Here is a 24,519-nt window from a genome sequence, read left to right on the forward strand (position 1 = left end):
TTTGTTACAACTGCAGAGTATTTAGGCCTTTTCCTTAATAAATGAACCTGACAGGACAACAGGAGATGACAAAAACGCTCCTGCTTTGAATTGTTCTGACTACTTTTCATCTATTGATCATAAACATTAAAAATAACCAAATAAAAAAGTAAAATACAGTAAAAACATTCTAAGTCTGTTGAAACACATCGATCTGAAGGCGGTTGGGTTTTGAGGATACTATTGGAGTTCGCTGACAGTAGTGAACAGCTGTTCACTAAAACACAACCTAGTCTCGCTGGATCCTCCTGTATAAAACACTCGCACTCTAATTTGGACAACTATGCTGATATTTTAAAGAGTTCACACAAAGAGAGCACACATAATTTGTGAATCAGCAGAGAGGTGCGACTGTGATACGAGTCGCAGACGTGAGGCACGCATGAACTGGTTATAACTCTAATCATCATTGCCTTTACATTTGCGTAATGATTTGCTTTACGTTATATAGCTGACCATGTAGTCCTAGTTGACGTGCAGCCACGGTTAAGTCTGTATTTTACTGTGAGGCTCTTTTTGCACCGTGTCCAAAGTAATCAATAACAGAAAACGGGAAAATGCCATTACACCAATAATTTTTATATAAAACTTATTTAATAATGAAATCAAATAATTAAAGTACAATAATTAAGTTCATTTTAAGCTATCTCGCAGCCCACCTGCAGGATCGCTGAGGCCCACCAGTTGAGAATGCCTGGCTTAAAGTGACATTTAAAGGCTTAACTGGGTTAATTAGGTTAAATAGGCAAGTTAGGGTAATTAGGCAAATCAGTGTATAACAACTGCTTAATGGGGCTAATAATATTGACCTTAAAATGCTTTTAAATGTTAAAAACTGCTTTTATTCTTGGTGAAATAAAACAAATAAGACTTTCTTCAGAAGAAAAAATATTATAGGAAATACTGTGAAAATTTTCTTTCTGTTAAACATCATTTGTGAAATATTTAAAAAAGGAAAAAAAATTCACAGGAGGGCGAATAGTTTTGACTTCACATGTATACTGTATCTGTAAAGTAATAGATGCAAATAATATGAAATATTAGCATGATACACATAATGTGCACATAATCACCAGTATTATTTTTCTCTTTAACAGCAACACCACCAACTGAGGATCAAGATTCTGGGAGACTGTTATTACTGTATCTGTGGTTTGCCAGATTACCGTGAGGATCACGCCGCCTGCTCCATTATGATGGGCCTTTCTATGGTGGAAGCCATCTCGTAAGTACACGCCCACTCGGCAGAGATTTGCTTGTAGAACCCAATTACTGGGTAGGGCTTTATCTACTGATCATCGAGCGTGGGAGGGGTTTCATCTGTAACACTTTACAATAAGGTTGTATTAGTTAATGTATTTGCTAACATGAACAAACAATGAGGGCGACAGGGTGGCCCAGTGGTTAGCACTGTTGCCTCACAGCAAGAAGGTCGCTGGTTCAAGCCCTGGCTGAGTCAGTTGCCATTTCTGCGTTTGCATGTTCTCCCCGTGTTGGCGTGGGTTTCCTCTGTGTGCTTTAGTTGCACCCACAGTCCAAAGACATGCGCTATAGATGAATTGAATAAACTACATTGGCCGAAGTGTGTGCATGGGTGTTTCCCAGTACTGGGTTGCAGCTGGAATGGCATCAGCTATGAAAAAACAAATGCTGGATAAGTTGGTGGCTCATTCCGCTGTGGCGACCTCTCATGAATAAAGGAACAGGAAAATGAATGAATGATTGAACAAACAATGAACATTACATTTATTAAAGTATTTGTTCACGTTGGTTAACGTTAGTTTTTTTGTGATTAAATATTTATTGATTTTACATGCGAGTGGTAACAGCATCTTGAACATTTTCTTTCCAATATACAAAACAAGATCTACTCCTCAACCCTCCAGCCCACCCAGAAAAACACCCACCCCATCCCCCAGCGGTGCCAAAGTTTGGTTAACATTAGTTAATAAAAATACAGTTATTGTTAGTTCATGGTAACTCACAGTGCTTTAACTAATGTTAACAAGCAAGACTTTGGATTTTAATAATGCATTAGGAAATGTTGAAGTATCATTGATAAATGCTGTGCAAGTATTGTTCATAATTAGTTTATTTCAGTAAATACATTAAATACTGAAACCTTATTGTAAAGTGTGACTGTTTTATCTATAGTAAATGCCATCTGTGAGAAGCTTTATCTGAAGCACAGGCTCAGTGGGAGCGGCTTTGTGAACAGTAAATATGCACTGGGAGAAGCTTTATCTACAGAAACATTATGAATAAGTGTAGTTTAGTGCTGTGCTTTCACAATAACCTCAAGATGTATAGATGCTAGTAAGAAATGAGGGGAATGCATTAATTGTTGAAGCTGATGTCTGCTGTGTGTGTTCATGTTTTTTTTGTATATACATAATAAAAAGTTGTTGTTTTTTAAGAATGGTTGACATTATAATAATAAAATTAATCATTTACAAAAAAGATTATTCAAATTTAATTGAGTTATAATGCATTTTAATTCAGCTATATTCATATTTTTTTAACAATCATAAAATATTTCGATACTGTCAGAGAGCATCAGCAGAATTGACAAAAATCAGATATGTAATATATGTGATAACCATATAATCATTTATAAAAAAAACAATGATTGACCTTTTATTTTCTTCATGTATTTATTCATATTTTACTAAAGAAGATGTTATTATAATTAGATTATTAAATGTTTTGAAATAATATTTGTGTGTGTGTTATATATACAGTTGAAGTCAAAATTATTAGCCACCCTGAATTATTAGCCTGCTGTTTATTTTTTCCCCCAATTTTTGTTTAATGGATTTTTTCAACACATTTCTAAACATAATAGTTTTAATAACTCATTTCTAATAACTGATTTATTCTATCTTTGCCCTCTATACAGCTTAAAGTGACATTTAAAGGCTTTACTAGGTTAATTAGGTTAACTAGGCAGGTTAGGGTAATTAAATTATTGTATAACGATGGTTTGTTCTGTAGACTATCGAAACAAATATTTAGCTTAAAAGGGCTAATATTTTTGCCCTTGAAAATTAAAAACTGCTTTTATTCTAGCCGAAATAAAACTAATAAGACTTTCTCCAGAAGAAAAAATATTATCAGACATACTGTGAAAATTTCCTTGCTCTGTTAAACATCATTTGGGAAATATTAAAAAAAATAATAATTCAAAGGGGTGCGAATAATTCTGATTCAACTGTATTTATTACATATATGTGATACATATACTGTACATAGAAACAAAACAATACAAAACTATTTTGTTACATAGATATTTAAATGTATAGATAATTTGTATTATACATATATTTTATATACACATAATAAATATACACAGTACACAAACTTAGATTTTTATTTTGAATTATTAATCGCAATAATTTGTGCACAGCACTATTTATAATATATTATAAAATACATTTTTCTTTTAGAATTTTTATAAATGAGATTATTTGAAATTATTGAAATTAGATTATTTGAGATTATTTAAAATTATTATTAATTTTATAATTAGTATAATTAGCAACTGTTAAGCAGACAGTCTAAATTGTTTGCTTCACCTGTACTCAGCTATGAAAAAATATTGCTTAAGGGGGTTAATAATTTTGACCTTAAAATGCTTTTTTTTTTTTTTTAAGTAAAAACTGCTTTTATTTTAGCCGAAATAAAACAAATAAGACTTTCTGCAGAAGAAAAAATATTATCAGACATACTGTGAAAATTTCCTTGCTCTGTTAAACATCATTTGGGAAATATTTAACAAAGAAAAACAAATTCACAGGAGGGCGAATAAGTTTGACTTCAACTCTATATATGCATTTTACAAAAAATATTTAGAATTGTAACAAATTATATTAAAAACATTTTTCTTTTAGAATTTTTATAAATGAGATACAATTTTTAAAATTATATAATTATTATTGATTTTATAATTAGTATAATTAGCAGCTATTAAGCAGAAAGTCTAAATTGTTTGTATCACCTGTGCTCAGCTATGTGCGTGAAAAAACCCAGACAGGAGTGGACATGCGTGTTGGAGTTCACTCGGGCACTGTGCTGGGTGGAGTCCTGGGACAGAAGCGCTGGCAGTTTGACGTCTGGTCCACTGACGTGACCGTGGCAAACAAGATGGAGTCAGGGGGCATCCCAGGGTGAGATCGACTAAAATCTGTTAAAACTGAATATTAAAAGTTTGTGTTACGCTGAATTACTCGGGGTTGGGTCTTTCTGTTGATGGACCTCAGTGCTGCATTTGATACTATTGATAATAACTAGTGCTGCGCAGCTATCGTGATTAATCGCATGATGGCGGCACAGTAGCTCAGTGGTTTGCACTGTCGCCTCAGCAAGAAGGTCTCTGGTTTGAGTCCCGTCTGGGCGTTCTGTGTGGAGTTTGCATGTTCTCCCTGTGTTGGCGTGGGTGAATTGAATAAACTAAATTGGCCGTAGTGTATGAGTGTGTGTGTGAGAATGAGTGCGTATGGGTGTTTCCCAGTACTGGGTGGCGGCTGGAAGAGCATCCGCTGTGTAAAACATATGCCGGAATAATTGGCGGTTTAATTCGTTGTGGCAACCTCGGATAAATCAGACACTAAGCCGAAGGAAAATGAATGAATGAAATGTCTTCTGGGAAACAGTTTGAATTTTCGGTTAGCAAATAAACATTAGTGATCCATTTGAGACGACACTACATGCATATACTGTGCTGTTGAGTGTGTAAGTGCATAGTGTATAGTGTGCCAATTGAGACGCAGTGATGCAGTTACACTCTCTCTGCGCTTGCAGGCGTGTGCACATCTCTCAGAGCACAAAGGACTGTTTGCATGATGAATTTGAGCTGGAGGAGGGCAATGGAGGAGAACGCTGCGATTACCTTCTGGAGAAGGGCATTGACACGTACTTGGTGGTCATGGCCAAGGAAACGGCCAAAACGAACGGAGTGAGCAACGGGACAGTGAGTATCATGAGCTCTTAATCTCTGATCTGCTTTTCTCGTCTCTAAACTCACCTAAAACCCTCATCAGGTGATCAACACCAGCGGCAGCAGCACTTCAGTGAAGAACACAGCTGAGGAGTCAGAAACACAGGTGCAGCCATCCATCCGTCTGTCTGTATATCTGTCGTTTCATCCATCCATCCATCCATCCGTCTGTCTGTCTGTTTATCTATTGTTACACCCTTCTATATCCATCTGTATATCCGTCCATCTATCTATTTGCATTTGTATCCATCCATCCATCTATCCATCTATCTATCTAGATGTCTGTATATCCATCCATCCATCCATCTATCCATCTATCCATCTATCTATCTATCTATATGTCTGTATATCCATCCATCCATCTGTCCATCCGTCCATCCGTCCGTCCGTCCGTCCATCTATCTATCTATCTATCTGTCTGTCTATCTATCTATCTATCTATCTATCTATCTATCTATCTATCTATCTATCTATCTATCTATCTATCTATCTATCTATCTATCTATCTATCTATCTATCTATCTATCTATCTATCTATATGTCTGTATATCCATCCATCCATCCATCCGTCCATCCATCCATCCATCCATACATCCATCCATCCATCCATCCATCCATCCATCTATCTATCTATCTGTCTATCTATCTATCTATCTATCTATCTATCTATCTATCTATCTATCTATCTATCTATCTATCTATCTATCTATCTATCTATCTATCTATCTATACATCCATCCATCTATCTATCTATATGCATTTACATCCATCCATCCATCCATCCATCCATCCATCCATCCATCCATCCATCCATCCATCCATCCATCCATCTATCTATCTATCTATCTATCTATCTATCTATCTATCTATCTATCTATCTATCTATCTATCTATCTATCTATCTATCTATCTATCTATCTATATGTCTGTATATCCATCCATCCATCTATCCATCCATCCATCCATCCATCCATCTATCTATCTATCTATCTATCTATCTATCTATCTATCTATCTATCTATCTATCTATCTATCTATCTATCTATCTATCTATCTATCTATCTATCTATCTATCTATCTATCTATCTATCTATCTATCTATCTATCTATCTATCTATCTATCAATCAATCAATCAATCAATCAATCAATCAATCAGTCTGTCTGTCTGTCTGTCTGTCTATCTAGCTATCTAGCTATCTATATGTCTGTATATCCATCCATCTCTCTATCTATATGTATCTACATCCATCCATCCATCCATCCATCCATCCATCCATCTATCTCTCTATCTATATGTATGTACATCCATCCATCCATCATTTATCCATCTATCTGTCTGTCTGTCTGTATATCCATCCATTCATCCATTTATCTATCTGTCCATCTGTCTGTATATCTTTCTATCTATATGTCTATATGTCTGTCTGTCTGTATATCCATCTGTCTGTCTGTCTGTCTGTCTGTCTGTCTGTATGTCTATTGTTATCATTATATCCATCCATCCATCCCTAGCAACAGTACAGAACAACCTAGCAACCCTCTAGCAACCACTCATCGTTCTGTTGTTCTAGCCATTTGTCTTGACCTTTGACCTGTGCGTGTGGTTTCTCAGCACCTGCAGTTGCCCAGTATGACAGATGAAGGGATGGAAGAAGAGCATCTGAATCTGCTGAGTAAAACTCTGCTGGAGCGAGAGGCCGAGGAGATGTAATGATGCTTTGTTCTTATTTGAGGACAGTGTTGTTGTCATGCCTCTGTCTCACATTTCCATCTCTTTCTCTCAGTCTGGAGGAGAGGAAGACGTCCCCTCTGTCTCTGAGGTTTGAGGATCCTGACCTGGAGTCTCGCTACTCAGCAGAAAAGGAGAGACAGACGGGTGTTGCGTTCAGCTGTTGTTGTGCTGTTCTGATCTTCACTTCAGCCATGGAAATCCTCATAGATCCTCAGTGAGTGAAGCTCATCATGGGTAATTCATCACTAATATGCAGTGGTGGACTAAGCATTTTTACTTTGCTACTGTATTTGAGTAAATTTTTTAAGTATCTTTACTTCATCTTATGCTGATGATACACAGAGCAACTTTCTGAGCAATGTTTCTGGGTGACATTGGGAAATTATGCCATAAATGGGAAACCAGGTGAGACAAAGGGTAACTTATTAAGGCAATGGGTTACATATACACTATTGTTTCCCATTCTTAATAGAAACGTAGCCAAGCAATATCACAAAATTAGCCAGCAACATTGCCCAATAAGTTGCCCTGTGTATCATCAGCATTTTTAATTTAGGAAACTTTAACTTTTCAAGCCAAAATATATCAAATATATATTATATGTATTTAGACAAACACAAGCACACACAAATTGACTAGAAATATATATGTGTAACGGAGGCAAGCTAGCGAAGTGCTATGCAGGTTAACCTCACTCCTCTGATCTCAAAAGATATCAACATGCTCCCATACAAAGAATCACCGGTTTGATCCTGCTCAGACTGGGTTGGGTACAGTAGGACTGGTGGGTTTTATATATATATATATATATATATATATATATATATATATATATATATATATATATATATATATATATATATATATATATATATATATATATTTATGAGCAATATCACACGAGTAGCAGTGTGATATGTCTGTATATAAGCACTGGTGGGAGGCGTGTGTTGGCTTAGTGTCCCACCAGTGCTGATATACAGCCATGCAATATTTGTCAAACTGTAGTGAGTTTAGTGATTTGCTGTCACTCTATGTGGGCGGAGTAATACAAAAAAGTGAAGAGGTTGTACGAGTTCTGATATTGCAGAAAATCGCACGGCTATCAGCCAATCAGATTCGAGAACCAGACAGAACTGCTGTATATATATATATATATATATATATATATATATATATATATATATATATATATAAATATATATATATAAATAGTTGAGATGCAAACGCCGCTAAACACCACTTGCCTTTGACAGTAAAAGACGCCATATCCCGAGAATCAAAAAGAAGGCGCAAATCGAATCATATGTTTTCAATGTAGCAGCGCGCTGATAAGCCGGCTTTATGGGGGAAGCGTTTTATTCCTCTTTCAATTTAGATTTTAAAAGACGGAGTTTGACGAACTGCATAAGCCTGTCCGACTGTCAGTGGATGGCAAATGATGTTTTCCCCCTTACCTCAAAACTATAAGAAAAAGAAAAACACGCTGTACAGTCGGAAGTGTAGCATGCATTCATAACGTGTTTTTGTGCAGCGACACTGCTTTGAATGAGTCTGAATTACTATACATTAAACGGCAACAACGTTTCACGAAAGACAGAGTTTAGATGCCTTTCGTTTATCCCGCATGGATGCTATAAGGATAAACAAGAGATGAAAAAGAGCCCAAGACCTTGAGGATAGTGAGGATGAATAAATGACAGCTTCTAAAATTGTCTGAGGGACATCCTCTTTTTGGCCAGTAGGCCTACCTTGTGATTTATCTGCTAATCTAAGCTATTTTTTAAAAGATAAGTATAATGCATAAAACTATACATTTATATTAGCCTACTTCATATTACCTATTAGCGATAAGCTTTTTATATTAATGGACAATGCGCTGATATTGATGTTTCACAATGTTTTAACCTACAATATTTGAATCTAACAAGCTTAGTTTACAATTTTCACATTGCTCTACTTGTATTAATTCTAAATCCCAAGTATCAGAAATGACAACAGATTGTTAAGATTTAATTAATCTCAGTTTTAATGTTATTGATTAATGCGCTTGACAGATTTCATTCATTCATTTTCCTTCTGTTTGTTCCCTGGTTTACCACAGCGGAATGAACTGCCACTTACTTGACAGATATATTTTTTATTTTAGGTGTGTATGTGGTTTATGTGTGGTAAAATAATCTCTAATTGCATCTTTAGTAATTGTTCAACTAAATACAGTGTCTTGTCCCGATAGGTGGGTTTAGAGGTTTTTGCAAAAAAAGCAGAAGTGGATTTAGCTGGTTTTGACGCAAAAGAAAATCAAATTTGTTAAAAACCAAAGAATTGTATAAAGTGACAATTATGAAAAAAAAAGTTATTTTATTTACTAGCTAATACCCTTATCACTACATATAAAATGAAACTTCTGAGGCTAATTATAGGAGCCTGATAGAAAATGCACATTTACAAGAATTTAGAGGGTTTTGCATCTGAACTCTTTATTTATATATATATATATGTGTGTGTGTGTGTGTGTGTGTGTGTGTGTGTGTGTGTGTATGTGTGTGTGTGCGTGCGTGCGTGCGTGTGTGCGTGTGAGTGATCCAGTCAGACATTGTATTCAGTAAATGACTCACTGATTAACAGAATCCATTTAGAGAGAATATCCAGTAGATGATTCACATGATCCGTTAAGAGTGAGTCTCCAGTAAAGGATTCTCTGATTCAAATTATTTATTCAGAGAGAGTATCCAGTAAAAGATTCACTGATTCACATGATCTGTTTAGAGTCAGTCTCTAGTAAATGATTTACTGATCCAAATTATCCATTCAGAGAGAGTATCCAGTAAAAGACTCACTGATTCACATGATCCATTTAGAGTGAGTCTCCAGTAAATGATTTACTCATTCAAATGATCCATTTAGAGATTGTATCCAGTCAATGACTCACTGATTCACATGATCCATTTAGAGTAAGTCTCCAGTAAATGATTTACTCATTCAAATGATCCATTTAGAGATTGTATCCAGTAAATGACTCACTGATTCACATGATCCATTTAGAGTGAGTCTCCAGTAAATGATTTACTCATTCAAATGATCCATTTAGAGATTGTATCCAGTAAATGACTCACTGATTCACATGATCCATTCAGAGTGAGTCTCCAGTAAATGATTTACTCATTCAAATGATCCATTTAGAGATTGTATCCAGTCAATGACTCACTGATTCACATGATCCATTTAGAGTAAGTCTCCAGTAAATGATTTACTCATTCAAATGATCCATTTAGAGATTGTATCCAGTAAATGACTCACTGATTCACATGATCCATTTAGAGTGAGTCTCCAGTAAATGATTTACTCATTCAAATGATCCATTTAGAGATTGTATCCAGTAAATAACTCACTGATTCACATGATCCAATTAGAGTCAGTCTCCAGTAAATGATTTACTCATTCAAATGATCCATTTAGAGACTGTATCCAGTAAATGACTCACTGATTCACATGATCCATTTAGAGTGAGTCTCCAGTAAATGATTTACTCATTCAAATGATCCATTTAGAGATTGTATCCAGTAAATGACTCACTGATTCACATGATCCATTTAGAGTGAGTCTCCAGTAAATGATTTACTCATTCAAATGATCCATTCAGAGATTGTATCCAGTAAAAGACTCACTGATTCACATGATCCATTTAGAGTGAGTCTCCAGTAAATGATTTACTCATTCAAATGATCCATTTAGAGATTGTATCCAGTAAATGACTCACTGATTCACATGATCCATTTAGAGTGAGTCTCCAGTAAATGATTTACTCATTCAAATGATCCATTTAGAGATTGTATCCAGTAAAAGACTCACTGATTCACATGATCCATTTAGAGTGAGTCTCCAGTAAATGATTTACTCATTCAAATGATCCATTTAGAGATTGTATCCAGTAAATGACTCACTGATTCACATGATCCATTTAGAGTGAGTCTCCAGTAAATGATTTACTCATTCAAATGATCCATTTAGAGATTGTATCCAGTAAATGACTCACTGATTCACATGATCCATTTAGAGTGAGTCTCCAGTAAATGATTTACTCATTCAAATGATCCATTTAGAGATTGTATCCAGCAAATGACTCACTGATTCACATGATCCATTCAGAGTGAGTCTCCAGTAAATGATTTACTCATTCAAATGATCCATTTAGAGATTGTATCCAGTAAATGACTGACTGATTCACATGATCCATTTAGAGTGAGTCTCCAGTAAATGATTTACTCATTCAAATTATCCATTTAGAGATTGTATCCAGTAAATGACTCACTGATTCACATGATCCATTTAGAGTCAGTCTCTAGTAAATGGCTGACTGATTCAAACGATCCATTCAGAGCAGAGTGAGTGTCCAGTAAACTTATTTAAATTATCCATTTAGATTAAGTCTTTAGTAAATGATTCACTGATTGACAAACTGATCTGAATTGGTTTTATTTAAAAGGTAAACATAATGTTTGCTCACGTTGTTTTATATAGAGGGTCTCTATAATTAATGTTAGAATTTCGTAAATAAATGCACACAATTTTTTTCTTGCCAAATAAACATTTATCGATAAGCACTTTTAATACTTGAGTAGTAAGTACATTATAAACCTACTTTTGTACTGTGACTCAAGAAAAACTGAAAAGGAAGACTAAACTTGTACTGGAGTAATATTAATTAGGGCATCAGTACATTTACTCTAGTAGTGCCTGATTTAGACCACCACTACTTATACGACATGATTATTTATGGATTCGTCTAACATTTTTATCGTAATTTACTTGTATGCTGTAATGATGTCTTATATCTGCTTCATTTCTGACAGGTTGATTGTGAATTATGTGACTCTGGCCATTGGTGAGCTGTTACTGCTGATTTTGACTTTGTGTTCACTAGCGGCCATCTTTCCTCGAGTAAGTCCAGGATCACAGCAATAGTTGCAATGATGATAAAGTGAATAATATCTCCAATAGCTCAAAAAAAGTGAGAGAGCGACAGATTGTATTTTGCTTAATGAAAATACAATTAAGTTCACCAAACTTGGCTTATATTATTTTTATGCTAGCTCACGCCGTGCAAACTGATCAGGCTTACAGTTTTCGTAATATGGACAATTATATGAAAGACACCTTAAGCTTTCATTAAGGTACCAAATAAAACACACCAGTCAGTTCAGGAAATTTCAGTCTTTCACTATTGAAGCTTAAAAACTAGCATGAGACATGCTAACAACATGTTGAATCGTACTAATGCTAGCAACATGCTAATTTATTTTAACAATATGACAATCATGCAAGAAACAAATGCCAACAACAGCACGTTATTACATGCTAGAAAATTGTTACTTTATGTTGGCAACATGATACCAGCATGTTAATTCATGTGCTAAAAACATTATAATTTATTCTCCGTACATGTAAACAATGCTAACCATATAAGAAACATGTTAGCAGCATGCTAATTCATGCTTCCCTTATGTTAAAATCATTATAGTTTATTCTCTATACATGCAAACAATGCTAACCATGTTAGAAACCTGATATCAACATGCTAATTCATGCTAGCCATATGCTAAAAACATTATAGTTTATTCTACATACATGCAAACAATGGTAACCATATAAGAAACATGTTAGCATCATGCTAATTCTTGCTAGCCATATGCTAAAACATTGTAGTTTATTCTCCATACATGCAAACAATGCTAACTATATTAGAAACATGAAACCAACATGCTAATCCATGCTAGCCATATGTTAAAAACATTTTTTGTTACACAAGCATACAATGTTCACAATATTAGAAACCTGATACCAACATGCTAATTCATGCAAGCTATATGCTAAAAACATGGTTTATTCTCTATACATGCAAACAATGCTAACCATATTAGAAACCTGATACCAACATGGTAATTCATGCTAGCCATATGCTAAAAACATAATAGTTACATAATAGTTAATTTATGCTAATAACATTCTGGCTCGTGTTAAAAATATGGTTTGCCATGTTACAAACAAGCTTGCAACATGCTAGCTTATATACATAACTTTACACCTTCACTAATTCTGTGTTGTGTATATCAGGTGTTTTCTCGGAGACTGGTGTCGTTCTCGCAGTGGATCGACCGCACACGATGGGCTCGTAATACATGGGCCATGGCCGCTATATTTGTTCTGACCATGGCAGAGGTGGCCGATATGGTGAGACAGGACACATTTCCGCTCTTGTGTATCACTGCAAAATTTTGCACTTTAACGTTGATAACCAGTTGGCACCATTAACCCTTAAAAAAGCTTTTTAAAAGTTTCTGGTTTTTATATGAAGTTTAAAAAACTAATTAAATACATTAATACACTTACTATGTTTACTATGCTCTAAAAGCTGAGCTGCTTATTTTGATTTTCTCAGACATATCAAGATAAGTGCAAATGTCCCTCTCTCTCTCTCACACACACACACACACACAATACTCTATTTACAGTAACTCTATATAAAAGCCAGAAACTAAGCTTTTTTTGCATTGCAACTGATGATCAGAAGCAAAAATCACACATTTTGCCTCTTCCCAACAGAGAAAACCATCAACAATCAAGAATGCATGATAATATGGTGTCATGGCTTTGCAATCAAGAAATGTGATTATTATGAAAATTAATGGAGCAAAAACAGCCACCAACATAATGAAAGGGCTCAGATTATTGAGTTTTTGAAAAAAATCTAAGCATTTTCCCAAAATAGTTGTCAAAATAAGATTTGTCGCCAAAAAAATCTGAAACACAGAGAAAATTGTGGCCAAATTTAATACTCAAAATTATCCCAGAGTGGATACAATACTAATCAATACCATGGATCAATACCATGCACCTCACAAATAGCCATATGATGGTAGCAAATTGTCTTCTTAATGTGATATTTGCTGAATTTATATCCAATGCTATCACAATTTTTTACATAAATGGCAAAAAACTGTTGCTTTAACAGGTATAATAACAAAAAAACTCTAAAGTTTTGTATGTTGCTTTATTGTACTGAAATGTTCAGAGTAAACAAGTGTTTCAAGCTAATTTTATTACCAAAGCATTATAAAATAGTAGCAAAAACACAATATTGTCAATATTGTGTAATTAGTAAACATTTTATTACGTGTAGTTATGGTGTAGACCTGATAGTCAGGCACGGTCACTGTTAGTGGCGTCAGTCTGGCAACTATGAGTTGGTGGATTGATCCTAAAGTATTATTAGTAAAGATAATTTTGATACTGGCAATTTATCAAAAGGATTGATCCTTAAATAAAAGTAAAAAATTTCCTTAACGAGTGATTGAATATCATAGTAATACTAATAATGGTAGTGCCGCATCGTATATAAATGATTACTTAATGGTGCTGTGTGTAAGTTTTTGACTCTTCTAAAGCATAAAAACACCATAATATGTTTGCAGATATTTAAGAAACATGCTAAGTGAACATTCTTATTTATCTGAAAAACAATGCTGAAGTCAGATATTCTGCTTTAAAAATGTGTTTTCCATGCTGGAATGGCTGTCTATGTTTTGGTTCTTTTAACCCGCCCAATGCACTTTAGCGAATTATGTTTCAGCACCCCGGGTTGCCTTGTTGAAACTAAAAACCACATTTCATTCATTCAGTCAGGAAGACTCTAAAAGCATGTGTCCACATCTGAAATTGCAACCTCCAATGAACAGCAGCAGCCTCCGAAATGAGATGCAGATTCAGAATTTCACATGAGGTTAATAATTAGCCAATAATATAAACATTACGAGCGTAAACATGAGCAGGTAACATTGTAACCCCGTGTCCTAACAACACACTACCAGATGAGATAAGCAGTGATAAACAATTTGGCTGTTTGCACCAGACGAAACATGACAGAAATTAAAATATAGACATTCAGAAGCACAGAATATGCCCTCACTCACGAAATGGTAAGATTTATAATCTAATTAATACATATTAAACCTCTTTACAATAAATGTGCATGCTGAATGTGTTGGTTTTGAGTCAATTTCAAAGAGTTTAATTTATTTTCAAGATCTGAGGTAAACTATCTGCTGCTGCTTTCAGTATATGGCAATAAATGTCATGTAAAATGGCATTCAAACTCACATTATTAGCATTAAACACTAATTAAAGCACATAAGATGAACCTGCGGTAAACAGCACTGTCAGTTTATCCTGTTGTACAGCTGCAAGAAATAGAAGCTGCTTCTAATATAACAATTCGAGGTGTTGGTTAGAACAAAAACTCTCCCTCTATCGAGTGCCATTGCTTTAATTTACAACACAGCTTAAGTCAGACTTTAGGCTCGATCGTTAGACTCGCTTCTCAATCTGGCAACCTGCGCTTGCGTTTGTTATGATCCAGGTATGTAATACCTAGTTCAACCACTGGGTGTCAGACTTACATACTGCACCTTTAAATAGGAACAGTAATGGCAATTATAATATTCTTCCCCTCTATCTTCGCTAATGGGTCAGTGTTTGCTCACAGACTCACACTTTCATAGCACACACACAGCGCAGGTTTGAAAACACGAGTGCAGGGCTGTGGTCATCATGACTGAATCAAAAAGAAGCAGAATCTGGAGTTATTATACTCCAGTTATTAGTAATGATGCTTTGTATGACACTTGTCACAAAACAATACGCCACTGATCAGTCAAAGAAAAACAGGCTCAGAAGGTGAGTTTTCATAAAAAAGGGATGCTGAATGTAGAAAGGTTTGCACCATGTGTTATATATGATGCTATATAGCCAATTTTGTTTAATTGATAATCTAATTTTATTAAATGTAAAAAAAGAATTATGTTTATTGTATTTTACTTAAAGCGATTAAGAAAAACATGATAAAATCACTATAAAATACTTCATTTCATTGAGAATCAAGCGTTCCCACTGTAGTTAAGCTACTGTGTTATTGAACGTGAGCACACGTCTGTTCTCAGTCAAAGCAGTGTTTTTCTTGTGGTTTGTGTTCAGCTGAGTTGTGTTCAGCCTCCTCTGCTGCTGCTGAACTCTTCCTCCGGTGTGACGCTGGAGTCTCTGGGTAACGGTGGATGTGCTGAAAACCCCAAACACTACGGTTATATTTCAGTGCTGTCGCTGGTGGCCACTGTCATGCTGGTGCAGCTCAGCCATGTGGTCAAACTGGCACTCATGCTGCTGGTCACCATAGCAACAGGAGCTGTAAACATCCACAGCTGGATGTATATTTACGACATCTACGATTTCATCCGCTACCTGGACTACAGGTGAGACGAGTCTGGGAAAAAAATGTGTATATACAGTGGTGTGAAAAGGTGTTTGCCCCCTTACTGATTTCTTATATTTTTGTCACACTTGATGTTTCAGATCATCAAACAAATTAAAATATTAGTCAAAGATAACACAAGTAAACACATCATGCAATATGTAAATGAAAGGTTTTGTTATTAAGAGAAAACAAAATCCAAAACCACACAACCCTGTGTGAAAATGTGTTTATATAGAGTGAATCCGGAAAGTATTGATAGCGCTTCACTTTTTCCATATTTTTTTATGTTACAGGCATATTCCAAAATATGCCTCTAAATATTTTCTCTAAATTCTACTCACAATACCCCATAATGACAATGTGAAAATGGAGTTTTTTAAATTGTTGCAAATTTATTAAAAATAAAAAAGCTGAAAAATCACATGTACATCAGTATTCACAGCCTTTGCTCAATACTTTATTGATGCACCTTTGGCAGCAATTACAGCCTCAAGTCTTTTTGAATATGATGACACAAGCTTGGCACACCTGTCTTTGGGAATTTTTGCACATTCCTCTTTGCAGTTCCTCTCAAGCTCTATCAGGTTGGATGGGAAGTGACGGTATACAGCCATTTTCAGATCTCTCCAGAGATGTTCAATAGGATTTAGACTGGGCTCTGGCTGGGCCACTCAAGGACATTCACCGAGTTGTTTTGAAGCCCCTCCATTCATATTTTGGCGCCTCAGTCTGAGGTCAAGACCGCTCTGAAGCAGGTTTTCATTCAGGATGCTTCCAGTTCCTGCTGCTGAAAAACATCCCCACAGCATGATGCTGCCACCACCATGCTTCACTGTAGGGATGGTATTAACCTGGTGATGAGCGATGCCTGGTTGTCTCTATATGTAACGTCTGGTTTTCGCTCCAAAGAGTTCAGTTTTAGTCTCAATAGACCAGAGAATTTAGTTTCTTATGGTCTGAGAGTCCTTCAGATGCCTTTTGGCAAATTCCAGGTGGAGAGTGGCTTCTGTCTGCCCACTCTACCATACAGGCCTGATTGGTGCATTGCTGCACAGATGGTTGTCCTTCTGTAAGGTTCTCCTCTCTCCACAGAAGAACGCTGGAGCTCAGACAGAGTGACCATCGGGTTATTGATCACCTCCCTGACTAAGGCCCTTCTTCCCTAATCCCTCAGCTTAGATGGCTGGTCAGCTCTAGGAAGAGTCCAGGTGGTTCAAAACATCTTCCTTACGGATGACGGAGGCCACTGTCCTCATTGGAACTTTCAGAGCAGCAGAATGTTTCTGTAACCTTCCCCAGCCTTGTGCCACAAGACAATCCTGTCTTGGAGGTCTACAGACAATTCCTTTGTCTTCATGCTTCATGCACTATCAACCCTGGGACCTTATATAGACAGGTGTATGCCTTTTCAAATCATGTCCAATCAACTGAATTGACCACAGGTGAACTCCAATGAAGCTGCTGAAACATCTCAAGAATGATCAGTGGAAACAGAATGTACCTGAGCTCCATTTAGAGCTTTGCGGCAAAGGCTGTGAATACTGATGTACATGTGATTTTTCAGGTTTTTATTTTTAATACATTTGCAACAATTTCTAAAACTCTTTTTTTCACATTGTCATTATGGGGTATTGTGTGTAGAATTTTGAGGAAATAAATGAATTAAATCCATTTTGAAATAAGGCTGTAACAAAAAAATGTGGAAAAAGTGAAGCGCTATGAATACTCTCCGGATGCACTCTATATTCCCAGATATATATATATATTTTTATTTCCTGTGACTGTATGAAATAAATGCAATTTAAGCAATGTCTGCCAAATGCATAAATATAATTGTGTCCTCAGGTATTCAGTGGTTCCAACCAGATATCTGCTGACTGTAATGATTATCATCATGATGTTGGGTTTCTACTACTTTGCACGTCACGTATGTCCGTCAAAAGCTAAAAATATATATATATATTAAAAAATCTTCTGGCATGCTAATTCTGTCTTTTGTCCCCGTCAGGTGGAAAGACAGTCCCGTAAGCTCTTTCTGTGGAAGATTGAGGTGACGGATCAGAAGGAGAAAGTGTATGAAATGAGGACATACAACGAGGCGCTGGTCACAAACATGCTTCCCGAACACGTGGCCAAACACTTCCTGGGCTCCAAGAAGCGAGATGAGGTGTGCATCAAAACTTTTTTTTTTTTGCCGTGGAATAAACAAAGTAAAGTAAAAATTATTGTGACATTTTTTACAAGAGTTTTTGCATGTTTAAGAGTCTACCTTTTACAAATCAGATGTTTTGAAGATGCAGTGGGTGATCTGCCAAAATGCTAACCATTAGAATAATATCTTTGAAACACGGTACCTCCCCTGCTGTCCAAAGCTAAGCCTCCTGAAGCACGAACGTACACCTTAAAGATGACAGAGACCCACTAGTTCATGTTATTCGCCAGTTAGAAAACTTTACAGTACTTTATAATACTACAATTCTGAATGAAAAACTGTATTATATCTAGCATGTTTTCAGTTGTGTAGCAAGCAAAACTTGTCATAATGTGTAATATTTCATGCACGCAAGGATCTCTGGTCTCACTTTCTCACGCGCTTTGTCCTAAAGCAACTACTGTATGCTTAGTGTTTAACCGGCGGCATGCAGGAATTACACTTATTACTAAGCCATACTTACATGCTGTTTCAGACCGAATATTCAGAGTAGCATGGTAAACAATATAGGGAGCACGTCACAGGTTGTCATTGTTCAAAAATAAACCAGTGTGATGTGAATATAAACTTCCCCTCAGTAAAGCAGGCTAGGCAGAATAGCGCTATTTACTGATGTTTTATTGTTAAACTATACAAAAATCTACACTATCGATGCTGTAAAAGGTCCCTTATGAAATTGATAATAGTCACATCAGTGTTTCACCAAAAGATTTCAGTGGCTGAACAACACTTCTGTGTATATAACCCATTCGTAAAACAACACAATCTACATCAGCTTTGTGTGACTACAATAGTTTTAAAACCGAACATTCCCTGTCTAAAAGAAATACTTCAGCCAAGGTGTCGTCCTTCCTCCAGTTTGCAAAAATAACTCCAAAATTGATTCAGGATGTTAAAGTTTTCATTCAGGATTTGTTTTTACTGCTGTCACTCCTGTCCACGTGACTGCGGTGTGTGCACAAGCAAACGGCAGATCTGCATGAAAGGCTGCGCAGATGTACAAATCTCCATTTGTTGACAGGCAGTTTGGGCTGCTTATCAGAATTATGGGAATCATCGGCAGACAAATTTTAATTGGATGAACATTTTTTAGTCTTCTGCCTAACCCAGAATATAAAAATACATATAAACACATTTAGATCCTTTACTTTAATCATTACTATTGGAATGTGAAGAGACTTTCAATCAGCACAACAAAACATGTTTCTGAAGACGATCACCTACTGCACCTTTAGGTAAATGTGACTGTGACTATTCTCACCATTCTCTTTTTTCGTAATTAAGAATTTACATTTCTGAACTGTCCTTTTAATAAAGGTGCATAATAATGTATATTTGTCTGTTGCAGGAGCTTTACAGTCAGTCGTATGACGAGATCGGCGTGATGTTTGCCTCTATTCCCAACTTCTCCGACTTTTACACAGAGGAGAGTATAAACAACGGAGGGCTTGAATGCCTGAGAATCCTTAATGAGATCATCTCTGACTTCGACAGCGTGAGTCGCTCTTATGCTGTATTTTTATACAAAGTTGAAGGCAAAATTATTAGTCCTATGAACAACATAGGCATAGGGGTACGTAATTCTGATTATGTACCCCTATATATATTTTGGAGAGAGCAAAATATGTCCAAGTAGGTTGTTTTTTTTTTGCAGTTTTTGTTTTCGCGAAGCCACTAGACACCGCTGTGTAGGCTTTTTCAGATCTCAAATTTCTCTCGCGAGTTAAATTCGCGCCTGTTATTCTTGCGTAAATCCACCAGAGGCCGATGTCAACTGACTGACTGATCAACTGACTGACTGACTGACTGATCATTCTACTGACCCACCCTCCTCCTTCCCTAAACCCAACCAATAGTGTTTTCAAAAGCACCGATTGACCCGCCCACCCACTTCCCTAAACCCAACCAATAGTGTTTTCAAAAGCACTAATTGACCTGCCAACCCGCCCATTATTAGCCCTTTGAACAACATAGGCTTATTCTGAAAACGTAGCCCTATATATGCTTCTGGATATCGCGAATTATATGCCCAGAGGAACGTATGGCTGCATTTCGTCTTTAAAACGAACGCTACAGGGTGGTATGACACCGTTCCTTTTCTCGCGTACCAGCTGACCGCTTACCTTTTTTACCAGCAGGTAGGACAAAAGCCAAAGAAAAAAAATAATAATAGAGTGAGAATGTGGTAAAATCTGAAAACGTGGTAAAAATCAGGCTGCCGTAAGATTATGTGAATTATATCGCCATGTACGTCGGCGGACTTGAGACGCAGAGAGGAGTTGACCATGATGATGAGGTTCGAGTCCAGCGAAGAGCGTTTCCAGAAAGAAGGTAAGAAAAACAGAAGCCAAAAAATTAAATAAACAAGTAAATAACAAGGTGAGAATGTGGTAAAATCTAAAAGTGTGGTAAAAATCAGGTGAGGGCTTTTCTTTTTCTGGGTTGCTTTTGAAAACTCTGTTGGTTTGGTTTAGGGAAGTGGGTGGAGAAGGAAAATTAGCGAAGGAGGAGGGTGGGTCAGTCAGTCAGTCAGTCGACAGCAGCCTCTGGTGGATTTATGCGAGAACAGCAGGCGTGAATGCCACTCGCAAGAGAAATTTGAGATTTGAAAGTGCGTACACATCGGCCTTTGGTGGATTTGTGGAAACAAAAACTGAAAAAAAAAAAGAACCTGCTGGGATATATTTTGCTCTCTCCACAAATGTACACGGAGGTACGTAATCAGAATGAGCCTGTGTTGCCTATGAAAGTAACTTTTTAATATATATTTCCCAAATGCTGTTTAACAGAGCAAGGACATTTTCCTTATTTCCTTATTAATTTTTATTTGGCTGGAATAAAAGCGGTTTTAAAAGTAATTTTTATGATCAATATTATTAGCCCCGTCCACCATTATGATCGGCTAGCATGAATATTTAAACATTTTCAAGGCTTTGTTTCTAGGATTAGGTCCTAAACTTTAAAAGGACTGCTGTGTGCCCACCAATGTGTTTTAATCTGTGTTTGAGAGCCAATATTATTAATAGATAGATGATTCATTTAATTCATTTCAATTTATCGTTATTTCTATAGAGCTTTTTACAATGTAGATTGTGTCAAAGCTGCTTAACATAGAGGAAGTTCTAATATATTAATAATGCTTCAGTTCAGTTGTCACAGTTGAAGTTCAGTTTAGTTCAGTGCAGTGTAATGTAAATTACATTAAAGTCAGTGTGAACCGGAAGTTGCTGCAGACTTATTATAGTTTGTTTATGTATTTTTAACTGAATATACATAATCAATGCACACCAGTGGCACTATTCAGTGCCTGTCGGTGGCAAATAGAAAACAACATAGAAAGTAAAGATGTGACGCACTTGTTTTTCTCTCTCTCTGCTGCTATTGTAGTGTTTAGTGCTGCACATGAGCAGAGTGACACATTTACAACCACACCCACTGCAGTGTGGAGGTGTTGGAGTTTGCGAAGACAATATATCGTCACTCAGCCTTTTAAAACTTCTTTTTGACCTCAAACCAAGAACGAAGAAATTTGTTTGAAGTATACCAGAGCCTTTATATGTCAAAAAGATCAATCAAATTTAGATTTCTCAGTTCTTGACCTCGTTAAAAGTGTGCAGTGGTTTTTTCTTTTTATGAACAGCTTCTGGATCGCACCGAATTTCGCCACATCACAAAGATCAAGACCATCGGCAGCACATACATGGCAGCGTCAGGAGTCACGCCGGAGAGCAACACTAATGGATACACCGACCGCAAGGTATAACAGACAACACACACCAAGTGATAATTTGTTTAAAGGTGCAGTATGTAAGTTCGACACCCAGTGGTTGAACTAGGTATTGCACTCCTGGATCATAACAAACGCATAGCACAGGTTGCCAGAATGATGACACCAACAGCGAGACTATCGAGCCTAAAGGCTGATTTAAACCATGTTCTAAATAAAAGCATTAGCATGCCATAGAAATAATATTTTCCATATTAAAAGGAGTTTTTGTTCTAACCAACACCTCGAATTAATATGTTAGAAAAGGCTTCTATTTCTCATAGGTGAACAACAGAAAACTGACAATGATCATCTCAGGTACACCTCGTGCTTTAATCAGTGTTGAATGCTAATAATGTGAGTTTGAATGCCATTTTACATTACATTTATTGGCATACTACTGAAAGCAGCAGCTGATAGTTCACCTCAGATCTTGAAAAGAAATAAACTGCTTGGCTAAACTGACAGTGGGCAGGTTAAAATTACCACAAAAAAGACAGCGTTCAGGCACGAAAATAAATTTTTAAAGCAGAAAATCTGACATCAGCATTGTTTTTCAGATAAACAAGAATGTTCACTTAGCATGTTTATTTAATATCTGCAATATATTATGGTGTTTTTAGGCTTTAGAAGAGTCAAAAACTTACATACAGCACCTTTAACACTAGGACTACCGATGTGGTCATTTTGACTGTTTTTAATTTTTGCAATTTGATGAAATAAAACACATAACTATAATTCCCTGACTTTGACTAAATATCTGTTATCTATTTTATTAAAATGACAAAACACAAATAAATTATGATTATTTCTATCTAGAACAACCAAAGCGATCAAAATAACCACATGCATTTTGGTTGTCTGCTACTTTTCCTTGTGACTTTAAATATGCGTGCCTCTGTTGCCTAGCAACTTCCTTCTATCAAAACCATCACTCTCTGTTGGTAAAAAACATAACTTTACGTCAGATATGTCTTTCAAAACAGCATATTCAGTGCCGCGAGATGGGTTTGTCTCCTGTTTGAGAAAGTGAAAATGAAAGTGAGTCGTGGACATTCATGGGTGGTTTAACTTAGACTAACTATACATTTATAGGCTGTATTAACAAAAAGATTTTATTTTTAGGGGGATGACTTAATTAAATATGATCACAGACATTCAAAGCTTAATTAGCTCAATAGAAGCTTGAGATGTAAATATTATGTGACAATATGACATCTTATATGAGTTGGTCAGATTGACCACTACGGTAATTCTAGTAGAAGACTTCAGGTAGTCCTAGTGTAAAAGGTCCCATGAAGTGCTTTGAAATGTAAATTTTTTAATCAAATGTTCCACGTAATCTCAACTGAAACATGAAGAAAGGGCGGGACATAGAGTAGCTCCTCCCCTTTAAAAAACAGCCAATAGTGTTTTATTTTATTAGAGCTTTGCCAGTGAGAGTGGTTGAGCTCAAGCAAATGAGAAGCGTCCTGAAGGGGGCGGGGCATGTCAGATACTAGAGCACATTTGATTGGTCAGAAGATTTGATGAGAAACTGGTGTTTGAGGTGACGTCAAAAAAATCGTTGATCCATTAGACGGAAGTCATATGTGCTAGTAGCACACTGGGGACATCTGCTGGTTACAAGGGGGTAATGCCGAATGAAAACCATAAAATAAAAACAAACAGATTGTTATCATTTGTCAGTGTGGAAACAAATATATTGATGATATTTATTACATTTATTATAGTTATTGTGCTTATTGTGAACGTGTCTTTAGAATCTTTTTAATGCAAATATCTTGCTGGGTAGACTCTAATGGGCTATATGCACAGCTAGTGTTTTTCAGCCATCGATAAACTTCTGAAAGCTTAATGTGACTATTTTCAATTGCAAAAGCTTTTTTTTACAGCATCGATGTTGTAATGTAATTAAAATACAATCAGTTGAATAGATTTAAGCACTCATTTAGTTGTTCATGCGTAAAATGTGATCCGTGTAAATGATAGCGCCATCAGGATTAGAAGGCGAGTGCAGAAACTCCATTAAAAATACTGGGGTAAAATTAATGTTCAAATTGTAAAGACATGGTGTGGAAAAATTTAATTCAATGCAGTGCTTCTTGTCTAGTCTGAGACCCACTTTATATTGTATATCAATCAGGCAGTGAAGATCACTGAGTTTTGAAGAAATCAGATCTTAAACGTGGCGATTTTGTAATGGCACGACAGTTCACCGGAAGCGCTTAGGCTGGCTGACTGAAAATAAAAAGTCCCCATTGAGTTTGTGAGAAATTTATAATTACCATGATTATAATGATGTGTGTGTGTGATACAGATAGAGGATCAGTCCCTCCTGGATCGCTGGCAACACTTCGCTGATTTGGCAGATTTTTCGCTTGCTATGAAAGTGATGCTTGGAAACCTAAACAAGCAGTCGTTCAATAACTTCATGCTGCGCATCGGTGAGCAAACCTCTGACTGAAC

At 36.2% G+C, this 24,519-nt stretch overlaps 1 protein-coding gene across 1 annotated transcript in view; it reads left to right on the top strand.

Annotated features, from left to right (window-relative positions):
- LOC130247412 (adenylate cyclase type 3-like) overlaps positions 1–24,519 on the top strand; it is a 40,231-nt gene that overhangs the window by 14,006 nt on the left and 1,706 nt on the right. Inside the window, 14 exon segments of the mRNA XM_056480636.1 lie at positions 1,137–1,264; positions 4,047–4,205; positions 4,840–5,049; positions 5,087–5,141; positions 6,649–6,743; positions 6,821–6,982; positions 11,622–11,709; positions 12,883–12,999; positions 15,799–16,070; positions 17,918–17,999; positions 18,081–18,239; positions 19,633–19,779; positions 21,925–22,041; positions 24,371–24,497. Of these exon segments, the coding sequence (XP_056336611.1) occupies positions 1,137–1,264; positions 4,047–4,205; positions 4,840–5,049; positions 5,087–5,141; positions 6,649–6,743; positions 6,821–6,982; positions 11,622–11,709; positions 12,883–12,999; positions 15,799–16,070; positions 17,918–17,999; positions 18,081–18,239; positions 19,633–19,779; positions 21,925–22,041; positions 24,371–24,497 (1,918 nt within the window).

This window comes from Danio aesculapii, chromosome 20 (genome assembly GCF_903798145.1).
Source record: "Danio aesculapii chromosome 20, fDanAes4.1, whole genome shotgun sequence".
NCBI classification, from domain to species: domain Eukaryota; kingdom Metazoa; phylum Chordata; class Actinopteri; order Cypriniformes; family Danionidae; genus Danio; species Danio aesculapii.